At 42.6% G+C, this 12,504-nt stretch overlaps 3 protein-coding genes across 52 annotated transcripts in view; 2 read left to right on the top strand and 1 right to left on the bottom strand.

The window, feature by feature from the left end:
- Positions 1-3,220: 3,220 nt before the first annotated feature.
- Positions 3,221-5,385, bottom strand: mrps24 (mitochondrial ribosomal protein S24). 2 transcript variants are annotated; one of them, XM_042058812.1, is made up of 5 exons: positions 5,331-5,385; positions 4,961-5,038; positions 4,304-4,415; positions 3,622-3,938; positions 3,221-3,333 (listed from the first exon to the last, which is right to left on the bottom strand). In XM_042058812.1, exons 1-4 carry the CDS (start codon positions 5,367-5,369, stop codon positions 3,655-3,657), a joined length of 513 nt encoding a protein of 170 aa, XP_041914746.1. In that variant the 5' UTR covers positions 5,370-5,385; the 3' UTR covers positions 3,221-3,333; positions 3,622-3,654. The 2 variants fall into 2 exon arrangements, with proteins under 2 accessions (XP_041914746.1, XP_041914745.1); XM_042058811.1 differs by having other exon boundaries at positions 3,221-3,938.
- A 236-nt stretch (positions 5,386-5,621) lies between these two features.
- On the top strand, positions 5,622-10,754 carry nudcd3 (NudC domain containing 3). Its single transcript, XM_042058800.1, has 6 exons — positions 5,622-5,969; positions 6,649-6,980; positions 7,159-7,291; positions 7,621-7,764; positions 8,803-8,991; positions 10,021-10,754. The coding sequence occupies exons 1-6, from the start codon at positions 5,772-5,774 to the stop codon at positions 10,129-10,131; spliced, it is 1,107 nt and encodes a 368-aa protein (XP_041914734.1). The 5' UTR covers positions 5,622-5,771; the 3' UTR covers positions 10,132-10,754.
- A 437-nt stretch (positions 10,755-11,191) lies between these two features.
- LOC121679762 (calcium/calmodulin-dependent protein kinase type II subunit beta) overlaps positions 11,192-12,504 on the top strand; it is a 74,533-nt gene continuing 73,220 nt past the window's right edge. For 17 of the 49 annotated variants that reach the window (XM_042058756.1, XM_042058751.1, XM_042058749.1 and 14 more), the window contains exon 1: positions 11,193-11,496. In XM_042058756.1, the coding sequence (XP_041914690.1) occupies positions 11,435-11,496 (62 nt within the window). In that variant the 5' untranslated portion in view covers positions 11,193-11,434. Of the gene's footprint in view, positions 11,497-12,504 lie in introns of all 49 variants that reach the window. The other 32 variants (XM_042058773.1, XM_042058783.1, XM_042058770.1 and 29 more) reach the window with 7 other exon arrangements.

Genomic DNA, 12,504 nt, shown 5'->3' with positions numbered 1-12,504 from the left:
TTTACTTCTTTAGGCGTTGTCATTGAATTACATCCTCAAGCCATATGGGAATGGGGCTCATCTATGTCAGAAACATGTTTGGGCTTTTAGATAGATAGATTGATAGATAGATACTTTATTGATCCCCAAGGGGAAATTCAAAGGTCTCAGAAGCATACAGACATCACACACAAAATGCACTTACAGTAGAAATGGTAAATATAAGTATAAACATATAACAAAACTCCACTGTACAATAGAGACAGTAGAAGATAAGAAAAAGTAACAAAACGAAATACTAAATATACTATATAAATTAAATAAAAAAAATCCACAGTGTGCTTGAGGGTGATCAAGCATGAGACGCTTGCAGTGACAGGGCCGGGACTGGCCTGTAGTTCTGTGTGCATGGTGAGGTGCTCAAGAGAGTGAGTGTCATGGTGAAGGTGCAAGAATAAGGTCTAGAGACCAGCATAAATAATATGGACAAATAGGAGAGTAAAGTATAATGTAGACAAGGTAATATAAAAAAACTGTCAGTGCAAGATCAGGTTGAGGTAATAGGGTTACAGTCATTCAGTATTGTAGCAGAAGCCATTGGTCATGTGTGCTAATATAGCATGAAAAGCAGTGTAGCAGTAAAACAGTAGTAAAAACCTTAGGCTGTGGACATTAGTAAAACAATAGTAAAACAGTAGTAAAGCAGTAGTGGGCAGTCAGTACTCAAACATGGAGAGGGTGGAGAGGCAGACAGACTAAGCAGAGAAGTCTATCTCTCCTCTTCCCTTTAGTGAAGCATTGAACAGTTCAGTAGCCCTTGGGACAAATGACTTCCTCAGCCTTTCAGTTGTGCATGGCAATGAGCGAAGTCTCAAGCTGATCAAGCTCTTTTGCTTTTTAATAGTGCTGTAGAGTGGATGACATTCATTATCCAAGATGTTAATCAGTTTGTTCAGGGTCCTTTTGTCAGATATTGAAGTGATGCACTCCAGTTCAGCTCCCACTGCAGAGCCAGCTTTCCTTACCAGCCTGTCAAGTCGCCCAGAATCCTTCTTTGTGCTTCCTCCCCAGCATACCACTGCATAAAAGAGGACGCTGGCAACAACAGACTGGTAGAACATCCTGAGGAGCTTGCTGCACACATTGAAGGACCGCAGCCTCCTCAGGAAGTACAGCCTGCTCTGCCCTTTCTTGTAGAGTGCGTCAGTGGAGACCAATGGAGACCCAGATACTTGTAGGTGCTTACCACCTCCACATTGACCCCATCAAGGGAGACATGGTAGCAGAGCGGGCTTAGACCTGCGGAAATCCACCACCATCTCCTTGGTCTTTGAAGTGTTGAGTTGAAGGTGATTTAGTTTGCACCATTGCACAAAGTCCTCTGCTTTTGTGGTTAATTAGTTTCAAAAGCATCCAAATCAAAGCCAACATTGTTTTACCATCATTAATCTGCATACCAGCAGTTTAGATATGCCTAACATTTTCGGAATATCATAAATAATGCTAACCCATCCAAAGGATAGATTCAAATACACTGCTCAAAAAAATGTAAAGGAGCACTTTGAAAACACATAATGGGAAACCCTTAATGGGAAAAAACATCATGCTGGATATCTATACTGATATGGACTTTATAGTATATCTATAGTAATATGTTAGGAACGAATGGATGCCATATCGTTTTTTGGAAATGAAAATGATCAACTTACAAAGGGCTGAATTCAAAGATCCCCTGAAAATCAAAGTGAAAAAATTATATGGCAGGCTAGTCCGTTTTGCCAAAATTTCATCGCAGGAACTCAAACATAGCACTCAGTAGTTCATATGGCCCTCGACATGCTTGACGTCGGGGCATGCTCCTAATGAGAGGGCGGATGGTGCCCTGGGAGATCTGCTCCCAGATGTGGACACGGCCATCACTGAGCTCCTTCATAGTCTGCGGTGCAACCTGCCGGTGTTGGGTGAACCAAAACATAATGTCACAGAGGTGTTCTATTGGATTTAAGTCAGGGGAATTTGGGGGACAGTCTTCATCCTCCAATTTCTTCATCCTCCAGGAACTGCCTGCACACTTTCGCCACATGTGGTCGGCCATTGTTGTGCATCAGGAGGAACCCACGGCCCACTGCACCAGTACAGGGTCAGACAATGGGTCTGAAGATTTTATCCAGATACCTAAGAGCAGTTATCGTGCCATTGTCTTGCCCGTAGAGGTCTGTGCGTCCCTCCGAGGATATGCCTCCCCAGACCATCACTGACCCACCACCAAACCTGTCATGCTGAATGAAGTTGCAGGCAGCATAGAGCTCTCTATGACAATCTCCAGACCCTTTCATGTCTGTCACAAGTGCTCTGGGTGAACCTGCTCTCATCTGTGAAAAGCACAGGGCACCAGTGTCTGACCTGCCAAATTTGTATTCTATGGCAAATGTCAGTTAAGCTCCAGGGTGCTGGGCCATGAGCACAGGTCCCTCTAGAAGCCATTGGACCCTCAGGCCACCCTCATGAAGTCTGTTTCTGACAGTGTGGTCAGACATTCACACCAGTAGCCTGCTGGAGGTCATTTTGTAGGGCTCTGGCAGGGCTCCTACTGTTCCTCCTTGCACAAAGGAGCAGATACTGGTCCTGCTACTGGGTTAAGGACCTTCTACTACCCTGCCCAGCTCTCCTAGAGCAACTGCCTGTCTCCTGGAATCTCCTTCATGCTCTTGAGACTGCTCTGGGAGACAGCAATCTTTCTGGCAATAGAATATTTTTGTGTGCCATTCTGGTGAAGTTGGACTACCTGTGCAACCTTTGTAGGTTCCAGGTATTGGCTTATGCCAGTAGTGACACTGACCCTAGCCAAATGCAAAAAATCAGTCAAGAAGGATAAAGATGGAAAAATATCGGCTGCCACCACCTGTAAAACCATTCCTGTTTTGGGGGTCATCTCATTGTTGCCCCTCTAGTGCACCTGTTGTTAACTTTGTTGACATCAAAACAGGTTGAAACTGATTCACAACCACCTCTGCTCTTATGAAAAAGTGTTCTCTTATTTTTTTCAAGCAGTGTTACTCTAGTGTAACTTCAACATAGTATAGCTGGGACAATACATAATGGAATAGATACTATTGTGTGTAAGGGAATAGGCAGCATCCAATGGAAACATATTTATCATAAACATATATTTAACATATATTTTAGATGTCAAAGTACATGGGCAATATTGAGACATGCTTTTAGACAAAAGCTTCACCTCTAGGATAATTTAACAGTTTTAATGATGGTTTGAGTAAATACAATGAGAAGCAATAAGCACGGCTCAAGAGGGAATGGGAATACACCAAAAGAAAAGGAATTCACCAAAATATGATTCGGTGACGGGCCACTTACAACAGATTACAAACTAAGTTTTCACATGATGAATCTCACCTTATTCCATACAGTCAATCAGGTGTACATACAGCACTGCACATATCTCTGATTTCATCCTACGATTGCTGAGTGACATTGGAATGAGTTGACAGTCATATTCAAAATTAAGAGACCACTGAAAATTTGAATATGACCGTCAACTCATTCGAATGTCACTCAGCAGCCGTAGGATAACATAAAAAAAATGTGCAGTGGTGTCTAATTTTGCTTCCAGAGCTGTATGTGTGTAAGTATGTCTCAGTGTACGTATGTGTACATTCAGACATATTTATAAACTGCCTTCTGGTCCAAAGTCTGTATTTCCATCTTGACAGGGCACTTGTAAAAGTGCGAGAGCAGAGTCTCTGTGTAGCCAATCAGGAAGTAGAATTTCTGTGGCGGCAGCTTCTGAAGCATCAGGCCACATATCACAATGAGGTTCCCGCGGCGTTTGATGACCAGCTCATTGGCTAGGCAACCGTGGAATGTGCCATAGATGAAGCGGCGAATGAAAACGTCCTCTACGGTTCTGTCAGCAGCACCCTCTTCCTCATGCAGGTTACCTGTTGGGAGAAAGACAGGTGGGCAGTAATGTAAAGCTTTGAGACTTTACTTAGGGACTTTACTCACTAACACTTTATTTACTTCACTTACTAATAGAGGCAAAAAGAAACATATAGCCCCAATGTTAAAAAAAGAGTGATCAGAGATCCTCTAAAGCAGCACTTGTCACCTGCCCTTTCTCCCACAGGCCTACTTCCAGAAACTGCAGAAAGGCTTGCCGTGCAAGGACTGGCTTGCTGAGCTACACTGGCTCTACAGGCACTCAATTGACATCAATGACAGAAGCCTGCAGAAGACGTGCTGTCTGAGAGGTCTTTGTACTGGGAATGTGCGCACAGGTGCAGGACGTGGGTATGTTACTTACTGGTGTGTGCAGATAGCCAGCCTTTTCGATGACCTATCTGGTGTGGATGGAGCGCCTGCTCATAGTTCAGGGGTCGGTCACCTTTTCCCACACGAATACGGGCAGCTCTGTTCTGTGGAGACAACCAAGGACAGAGAGGAGAATGACACAGAGCTGGGGGAAAGTTTGTGTGTATGTGTGTGTGTGTGTATGTGTGTAAACTCCCAAGAAAAGAAAAATAAACAGACCTAGTAGAGGCCATGCTGTCTGGTATTTGATTTGCCAGCCAGAATATAAATGAGGAAAAAGGCTTACAGTTTTTGCTCTTTCCCAGAGGTGTAAAAGTCACACTTAACACAGGTGATATCACTAATTAGCTCATCTACCTGGCTAAGCTGATTTAGTGAATGGTTGGAGCAAATATGTGGCAGGACTTTCTGAAACCGGACCTTTACAACTCTTTGCCCTTTCCCTGAAAGTGACAGGTAAGTATTATGTAGTCGACCCACAAGCATTAGAATTGTCTATGGAAGTAAGGCGACTATTCGTCTGTGTAACGAGGAAACCAATCAGCATCATTCTCAATAAATTCTGGCAATAACATATCTTAAGTTTAGAATAGCTAAAGCATATATTATGGAGAACACTACACTGGTAAGTGTATTATCATGGTGTTACCTTGTAACATATCGCAGTTGAATGAATTCCTCGCACTCCCAAATTGGAGTCACCAATGGACAGTCTTCGAAGCGTAGCCTGTACAAAACACACACACACACACACACACACACACACACACACACACACAGAGACAGACAGACAAACAGTTTTAGTCGATAAATTCGCAGACGCTGCAAGAAGATGTTTGTCTTGTACTGAACATAAGCTAGCCAATGCCAGTACATCATGATGCTACTAGCGAGCTCAGTCACAACCATGTTCATGTTTGAAAATGTATAATTATGGCAAGAGTAAAGTACACCACGTAGGTTACACAATATATTTGTCTCCAGCTAATTACACTGAAATAAAAAAAGTTATTTCTCACCCCTAACAACGCACACCGACTTATCAAGGGCGTCGCCATTTTGACAGACGTCACGTGGGCTTGGCATTTATTTGTACATTTGACCCATTTGTTATATTTTTCATTTTGATATATGGAAACCTTGGAAATGATAATAATTTATATTATACATTTAGTATGAATGGTTGCTTACTTTATATATTTATATATTTGTCCCGCGCAGTTTCTTTTCGTTTTCCTTTCACTGGTAGGAACTATTATGTATATAGCAATAACTGCACTCCGTACAAGAAACAAATGTAACACGCGATAGAAGCTCTAGAACAAAATAGACGGCCAGTCCAGCCGACAGTCGGGTTTAGTTAGGCAGCTGAAGGGAATTAGATTTACAAACTTTCACGTTTGTCAAATTTAGTAATATTTCAGCCAATAAATTAGTACTAGCTCTATTAAACATTAACAATGTCATCGCCGATAGAAATGACTGAAATGTATGACAACGCTCTACTTGGGATCTTACAACACGTTGGAAATATACAGGATTTTCTACAGGTCTACTTTGGATTTCTTTACCGAAAAACAGACTTCTACCGTCTTCTTTCAGGTCCAAATGACCGCATGGGCTTTCCCCCTGGTGTAGCAGAGAAAATGGTCCTCAAAGTAAGTAACAAAATAACACTTGTGAACTCCAACATCTGGTTGGATTCTTCATTACTGGTATGCATAGAAGTTGTTGCGAAGAATGCACACATGTTCAGTAGGCCTAGGTTGGTAGTTCAGTTAGGTTGTGCACAAGTTGCACTATTTAAAGACTGCATAATAGCCATTCTATGTAGAAATTCTTCAGAGGGAACACATACTCTTGTTTACACACATTGTGTGTGAGTGTTTGTCATGTCTCTTCTGAAAAACATCAAGGTGCAGGCTATGACAGGACGGTCAGGCTACCCCAGATGTTCAGATGGACCCGCTTTATTGGCTCCTTGAATAAAATGTGTTTGTAGATTGTGTAACTACTAGGTTACATCAATTAATCAATTAATTTCTAATTGCAGCTTCATGAACTTCATCTTTAATTACTCGTCTTTGTGACTAAATATCTGTGGCATCATATGGACAAAACAAAACATTCGAGAACACGCTCAATTTTTTCTGTTTTATGACATTTTCTCAAAGAAACAACTAAACGATTAATCGAGTAAAATAATAAATAATCGACAGGTTAATCGACTATGGAAAATTAATAATAATCTAATGAACTGAAATATATGCAGCAGTGCACTGTTGTCACAATGAAAGTGAGAGTCCAAAGTATTTTTGCTTTTTCTTCTCTCATCAGACCTTCAAAATCTTTGAGAAGTTTGCCATTGCCGACCGGGAGCGCGAAGCGCAACGCCGAGCACCAGCAGCGATTCAAGAGCTGGAGGTGCAGTCAGGGCAGCCGGAGGCAGGAGCCGTCGCCGCAGCGACAGCAGCATCAGCATCGGCATCCAGCAGCCGCACGGTGGAGGCCAGTGCTCCATCCCAGTCCCCGTCGTCATCCCCAGCTGTCGCTCCGTCTCCAGCCTCTCTCGCTGCCTCCTCACAGTCCCAGAGCACCAGTGTTGCGCAGCAATCAGGGGGTGACCAGGCAGCGGCGTCCACCTCTGCAGGAGCGACTGCAGCAGACCCGTGAGTGTTTAGTGTGTGAGAGGATGTTGCTCACTTTACAATTCATGCAATCTGCTTCTTGTGTGTGTCGCTGTCCCTGAATACACCCCCTGCTCCCTATAAGAGTCTAACGAAAGAGAAGGATCTGATTGATTTGACAGTAATGTTGCTTAAACTGGACATAAATATTTTGCTTTAGAGCCAAATCAGCTTCCCAGAGCAACCCGGACAGCTATAACGGGGCTGTGAGGGAGAACTACACCTGGTCCCAGGACTACAATGATGTAGAGATCAAAGTTCATGTTGAGCCGAATATCCTTAAGGGCAAACAGGTAATGTGGTTTTCTCTCTACAGGCTTTTATAATCTTACGCAGAGCAGAGTATAAATGTTTACATTCATCAACCATATATGTGAATTTGACTCATGTCCTGTAGTTATATACCATGTTTAGACAATATATACTGTAAGGCAGTTTTATGAGCATTGAGTAAAATGAGAAAATGAGCATTAATGCAAAATCTGCAATCCTGTTTTTTTTAATCATGCAATCAACACATTATACCTTGGTACTGAATCATCACGTTTTAAAATAGGAAAGTGGCACTTTTAATTGATGACCTGAAATTCAGTAGCATTAACTTTAATGGGTTTGTTTCCAGGTGTCAGTTAACTTTCAGTCAGACAGACTTCGCGTTGCCTTGAAAGAGGGGTCAACAGAGAGGGTCCTGGTCGAAGGGGAGCTTTGTCACAAGATCAACACGGAGAACTCACTCTGGAGTCTAGAGCCCGGACGATGCATCCTGGTAGGAAGTGTACCCTTAACTCACAGACCCAGCCTTTTGGGGCTTGTTCAACTCTTGCTGAAATGACAAATTTCCAAATGTAGAAAAATTCAATCACACCATCATCCTGTAGAGTGCTGTAGTAACGTGTGTGGGTTTTGTTTCCGCAAGTTTTGTTTCGTCACATACAAAAGTGGTCAAACTGTAAAGAAATGCACAAAAATAAGTCCGCCCACTTGGTGTTTACTGTTATACAGATACATAGATACAGTGCCTTGTAAAAGTATTCACCCCCATGATAAAGTTGACTAAAAAGAGGAATAAAAAAAAATCATCTTTTGGAAATTGATCTTAATGCTTTAATTAAAAAAACGAGGGAAAATCCAACCTTTAAGGACACCAATTTTCTTTGTGAATGAATAATGTATCGTAAATAAACACATGTTCTTCATTAAAATACAGGGTGCATTAGTATACACCCCCCTATGTTAAATTCTCATAGAGGCAGGCAGATTTCTATTTTTAAAGGCCAGTGATTTCATGGATCCAGGATACTATGCATCCTGATAAAGTTCCCTTGGCCTTTGGAATTAAAATAGCCCCACATCATCACATACATAGAAATAGTGGGTTTAGGTGGGTAGGTGTGAAAGAGAGAGTGGAGGATTCTGTGTGTGTGTATATGAGAGAGGTGTGTGTGTGTGTGTGTGTGTGTGTGTGTGTGTGTGTGTGTGTGGCATCAATTTAACCTGTGTGTTCTCCTCCAGGTCTCGCTCAGTAAGTTGGGAGAGGTGTGTGTGTGTGGCCTCAATTCAATTTAACCATCGTGTTTTCCTAACTTAGTAAGTGGAGAGAGGTGTGGTGAAGTTGGTGTGTGTGTGTGTGTGTGTGTGTGTGTGTGTGTGTGTGTGTGGCATCAATTTAACCATCGTGTTCTCCTCCAGGTCTCGCTTAGTTAGTTGGGAGCGGTGTGGTGGAGTTTATGTGTGTGTGTGTGTGTGTGTGTGTGTGTGTGTCTGTCTGTCATCAATTCAATTTAACAATCCTGTTCTCCTCCAGGTCTCGCTCAGTAAGTTGGGAGAGGTGTGGTGGAGCGCTGTGCTGAAGGGGGAACAGGAGATCGACATCAACCAGATCAACCGTGAGCGCTCCATGGCAACGGTTGACGAGGAGGAGCATGCAGTGCTGGACCGCCTGACGTTCGACTACCACCAGAAACTCCAGGGGAAACCTCAGAGTCATGAAATGGTGAGAAAAGCCTTCCATACTAAATGGGGATCCATCCAACCTGCGGTCATATCTCTCTCCCCCATTCATTCCCCCATTAATCAGGGCAGTAGTGTGCAGATTATATTATGTTCTTACATAATTGCAAAAGGGTTCTCAACTGTTGTAGAACGAAACGGCTGATCTTTAATGTAATATCTACATTGCCCATTATCAGCAACCATTCATTCCAAGGCACATTCTGTTCACTAATCCAACATCGTTTTAAAAGGCTAACTTAGAAAACATTGGAGAACCTCTTTGCAATTATGCAAGCACATAATGTAATCTGCAAACTACTGCCCTAAAAAACCAATGCAACTGATCTCAGCTGGTATACTGTCTATAATGGAGTGGAATGGACATTTATAAGTGACCCCAAACTTTTGACCAGTAGTGTATATAAAACAAAAAAGCTTGTAGTATATTTAAAGGTAAAGGTAACTGACATTTAGCACTTTTAAACAAAGCAACATGGACTCACAACGGCAGGGTCTGGAATTGTTGCACTGTGGTCATTGTTAGACCATGGCTACCACTACACACTAATTATCCAGTTGTGGAACAACAGTCTTTGGACTGATGAGAATAAAGATCAGGTAGATCAGTGAAATTAAATTAAAATAGGGTTACAATACTCATCCACATTTAATTATAAATATTTAAATAGAAATGTTTGTTTATATTGTTTTTTATTGTATTACTACTGTTCTCTACAGTATCTTACACTGTTGTTTGTCATTAAATGTTATTAAGCTTTGTTATTAAAATGTTATTAGATAGAGATAATTTCTCATAGGATAAATACAGTTATTTAAATATTGAGACATCACCATCACTAACAGCCAGCCCTATTTCTGCTGAATGACTGTAAAGATACCTAGATCAAGTGCCATGTAAATGTAAGGTGTTGTTGTATATGGTCAATCTGATGGCCACTTTCTAGGCTTAAGGCATCTCATTAAGTCTGTGTGAGTAGATCTCAGCGCTCTCTTTCTCCCTCTGTTGCAGAAAGTCCATGACATGCTGAAGAAAGGTTGGGACGCCGAGGGTTCCCCCTTCAGGGGTCAGCAGTTTGACCCGTCGATGTTCGACATCCCTCCTAGCGCTGTCCAGTTCTGAAGTTCACATTAGCAAACAAACAAACACAAACACAAGCACACGTACCTCAGCGGGCACACACCTGATTTGTGGTGTGCACCCTCCAGTGGGAGGAGATAGAACGCCTCATGGTGTGGTGACCCAGCTCTGATTCAAATGCCAATAAAAGAAAAGAGAGGCTTGATTGACAGCTATGAAATCTGATTGGCTCTTGAGTAGGCCTCCCTCCTCTCCTTTTGTGTTGGGCATGATGGCACGTGTCTCTTTTAGACAAGTTACAGTTACAATGAAATGTTTGCTTTTTTCATGTGGTTAGTGTTGCGTGATTGAGAGGAAAATGTCACGGGAGCTTATGATTGCAGTGTTGAAATGGTGGACAGACGACCCCTGTCACATCACCTGTTTATATTGTATTTTTCTTTCCCTCTTTTCAAACCAACATTTTTTATTTGGTGTGGTGGAGGGATCTGTGACATAGTTAGAAATCAACTTAAATGTCAAATGTTAGGGCCAAGGTTTTAAATGGCAGGTCCTGACATTGGAAGATTTTGACAGACCAGAGTTTACTTTTGGGTCCTTTTGAAATATTTTGCTCGTTTGTGTGTGCCTGATTTCAATAAATACAGGCGTCTGTTTAACGTGAACATGTCTTTCCATTTGTTCTTAAAATGTTTGATAACCTGCAGTGCACACACAGTGCTAGTTTCGGATTGTTTACCTAATACGTTTACTTTATCAACTTTATGCAGTGCAGAATGTATCCAGGAGAGGACGCTGCAAGCCGATACGGTCATATCGGCATATTGAAACTTGACATGATGTTAAATATCATTGCTATTCCCCTTCATTACAGTGTGTGTACTGTAGTGACATGCGTAATAACACAAATGAATGCGGTGTTCGAGAATTTATAAACAGAGAATTAATAGTAGCCTAGGATAGGCTACACTATGTGAACGGTAGCCTATATTGTCCTATATTGCGCCAAGTGATAGTAAGTGTTGTTAGTATTTAAATCGATGGACACAGGAGCAACACTCCGCCCTCTGTCGAGGAAGCCTGGGAACTGACGGAGGAGTCGGCGGATATCGAGTGTGGTGCGACTGAACCAACCGCACACACTTCAAGAGAGGGGTTGGAAAGGCAGCCAAGCCTGCGCGTCAGCAAACCTCTCCCTTACGCGAAAACATCTACTTTTCTGTAGTTTTAAACAAAAAGCTACTGCCGCTTGCTCACCTGCTCACAGGAAATTAACTTAAGTGTTTCGATCATAAGGTGGAGTTTAATTTTTGGGTAGCCAGGAGCCGCGTTGAAAGACGGAGACATGGCAACGACAACCTGTACACGTTTTACTGACGAATATCAGCTATACGAGGAACTCGGAAAGTAAGAATTTGTTTCAGCATTGTTGAAAATACGTAGCTAATTAATGTTATAAGAAATATTTGGAAATATTGGTATGTTTCTCTCATTTTCTCGGTTTGCATATTTGCAAATGTGTGCGTTGGTGGAGCTGGCGGAATGAAGACTGAGCCTACTTCTGCACTTTCACAATTCTTCTAACACTCTCATATGACAGTCACCGAAGGTGGTTGTCATTAAAAGTTAGTGAGCCGAGTCCACTGACTTGCTGGTATTGGCGACAGTTGCCTACATTCTGCCTCCCCCAGCCGTCCACACCTCCTACAGCCGCAGCAGCAGGGTCGCTACAGCCACCCCGCGTTTTGACAGCTCAAAATGTCTCCGCCTTTGCCGGCCCTGCAAGAGTTGCACGGCAGCCGGAGACAGTGACATTTTGAGCTGTTAAAACGCGGGCGGCTGTTTGCTGTCTATAAAATGCCCGTGGTGGCGAAGCATGCCTGGTGCCTGACGTGAGGAAATTGCCCCCCCCAGTTAGTATTGCGTTTCTTTGCCTGGTTTTCTCCTAAATTATTGAACGTCCCCCACCCCCGCCCGTCTTGTCAACCACAGGCGTTATCTAATAGACTCCGTGTGATTATGTTACACACATTTATATTTGTCTTGAAGGGAGTCGGTGTCCACGAGGTGTCTGCCGTTTCGAGGTTTATGCGATTCCGTTTCAATGTTGACAGATCGGTAACGGACATGCGCGCCAATCGCGCGTGGGTTGATCTGTTGAGAGAAAGGTCTCTCTCTCGTTCGTTTGTGTAAATGGGTTGGTAGGTAGCAGAGCTGGACCTACAGCAATTTATACACAGGAATACTGGTTGTGATATTATAAAGATTTCGTTTTCACTGTAGCCACACATTAAGATAAGTCATGATTTAAAAAAAAGTTCCCGTTTCGGAAACAAGGTTTCACTTTTAGTTATCTTGCTACCTTAAAAGCAACTGTGAACAAGTACTTGGGTTGGGTTCAGCCATAAAGACGAT

The sequence above is a fragment of the Alosa sapidissima genome, chromosome 13, assembly GCF_018492685.1.
Source record: "Alosa sapidissima isolate fAloSap1 chromosome 13, fAloSap1.pri, whole genome shotgun sequence".
Taxonomy (NCBI): Eukaryota; Metazoa; Chordata; class Actinopteri; order Clupeiformes; family Clupeidae; genus Alosa; species Alosa sapidissima.
This window is presented reverse-complemented; position numbering and strand designations above follow the sequence as displayed.

Bases quoted from the DNA above. Each gene is read 5' to 3' on its own strand.
- mrps24 (XM_042058811.1), bottom strand. From the start codon at position 5,369: ATGGCGACGCCCTTGATAAGTCGGTGTGCGTTGTTAGGG. The intron at 4,416-4,960 runs GTAACACCATGA...TTGTCTCCACAG, and splicing joins CAACTGCGATATGTTACAAG to AACAGAGCTGCCCGTATTCG. The intron at 3,939-4,303 runs GTAAGTAACATA...TTCTCCCAACAG, and splicing joins CTGGCTATCTGCACACACCA to GTAACCTGCATGAGGAAGAG.
- nudcd3 (XM_042058800.1), top strand. From the start codon at position 5,772: ATGTCATCGCCGATAGAAATGACTGAAATGTATGACAACGCTCTACTT. The intron at 5,970-6,648 runs GTAAGTAACAAA...TTCTCTCATCAG, and splicing joins CAGAGAAAATGGTCCTCAAA to ACCTTCAAAATCTTTGAGAA. The intron at 8,992-10,020 runs GTGAGAAAAGCC...CCTCTGTTGCAG, and splicing joins AACCTCAGAGTCATGAAATG to AAAGTCCATGACATGCTGAA.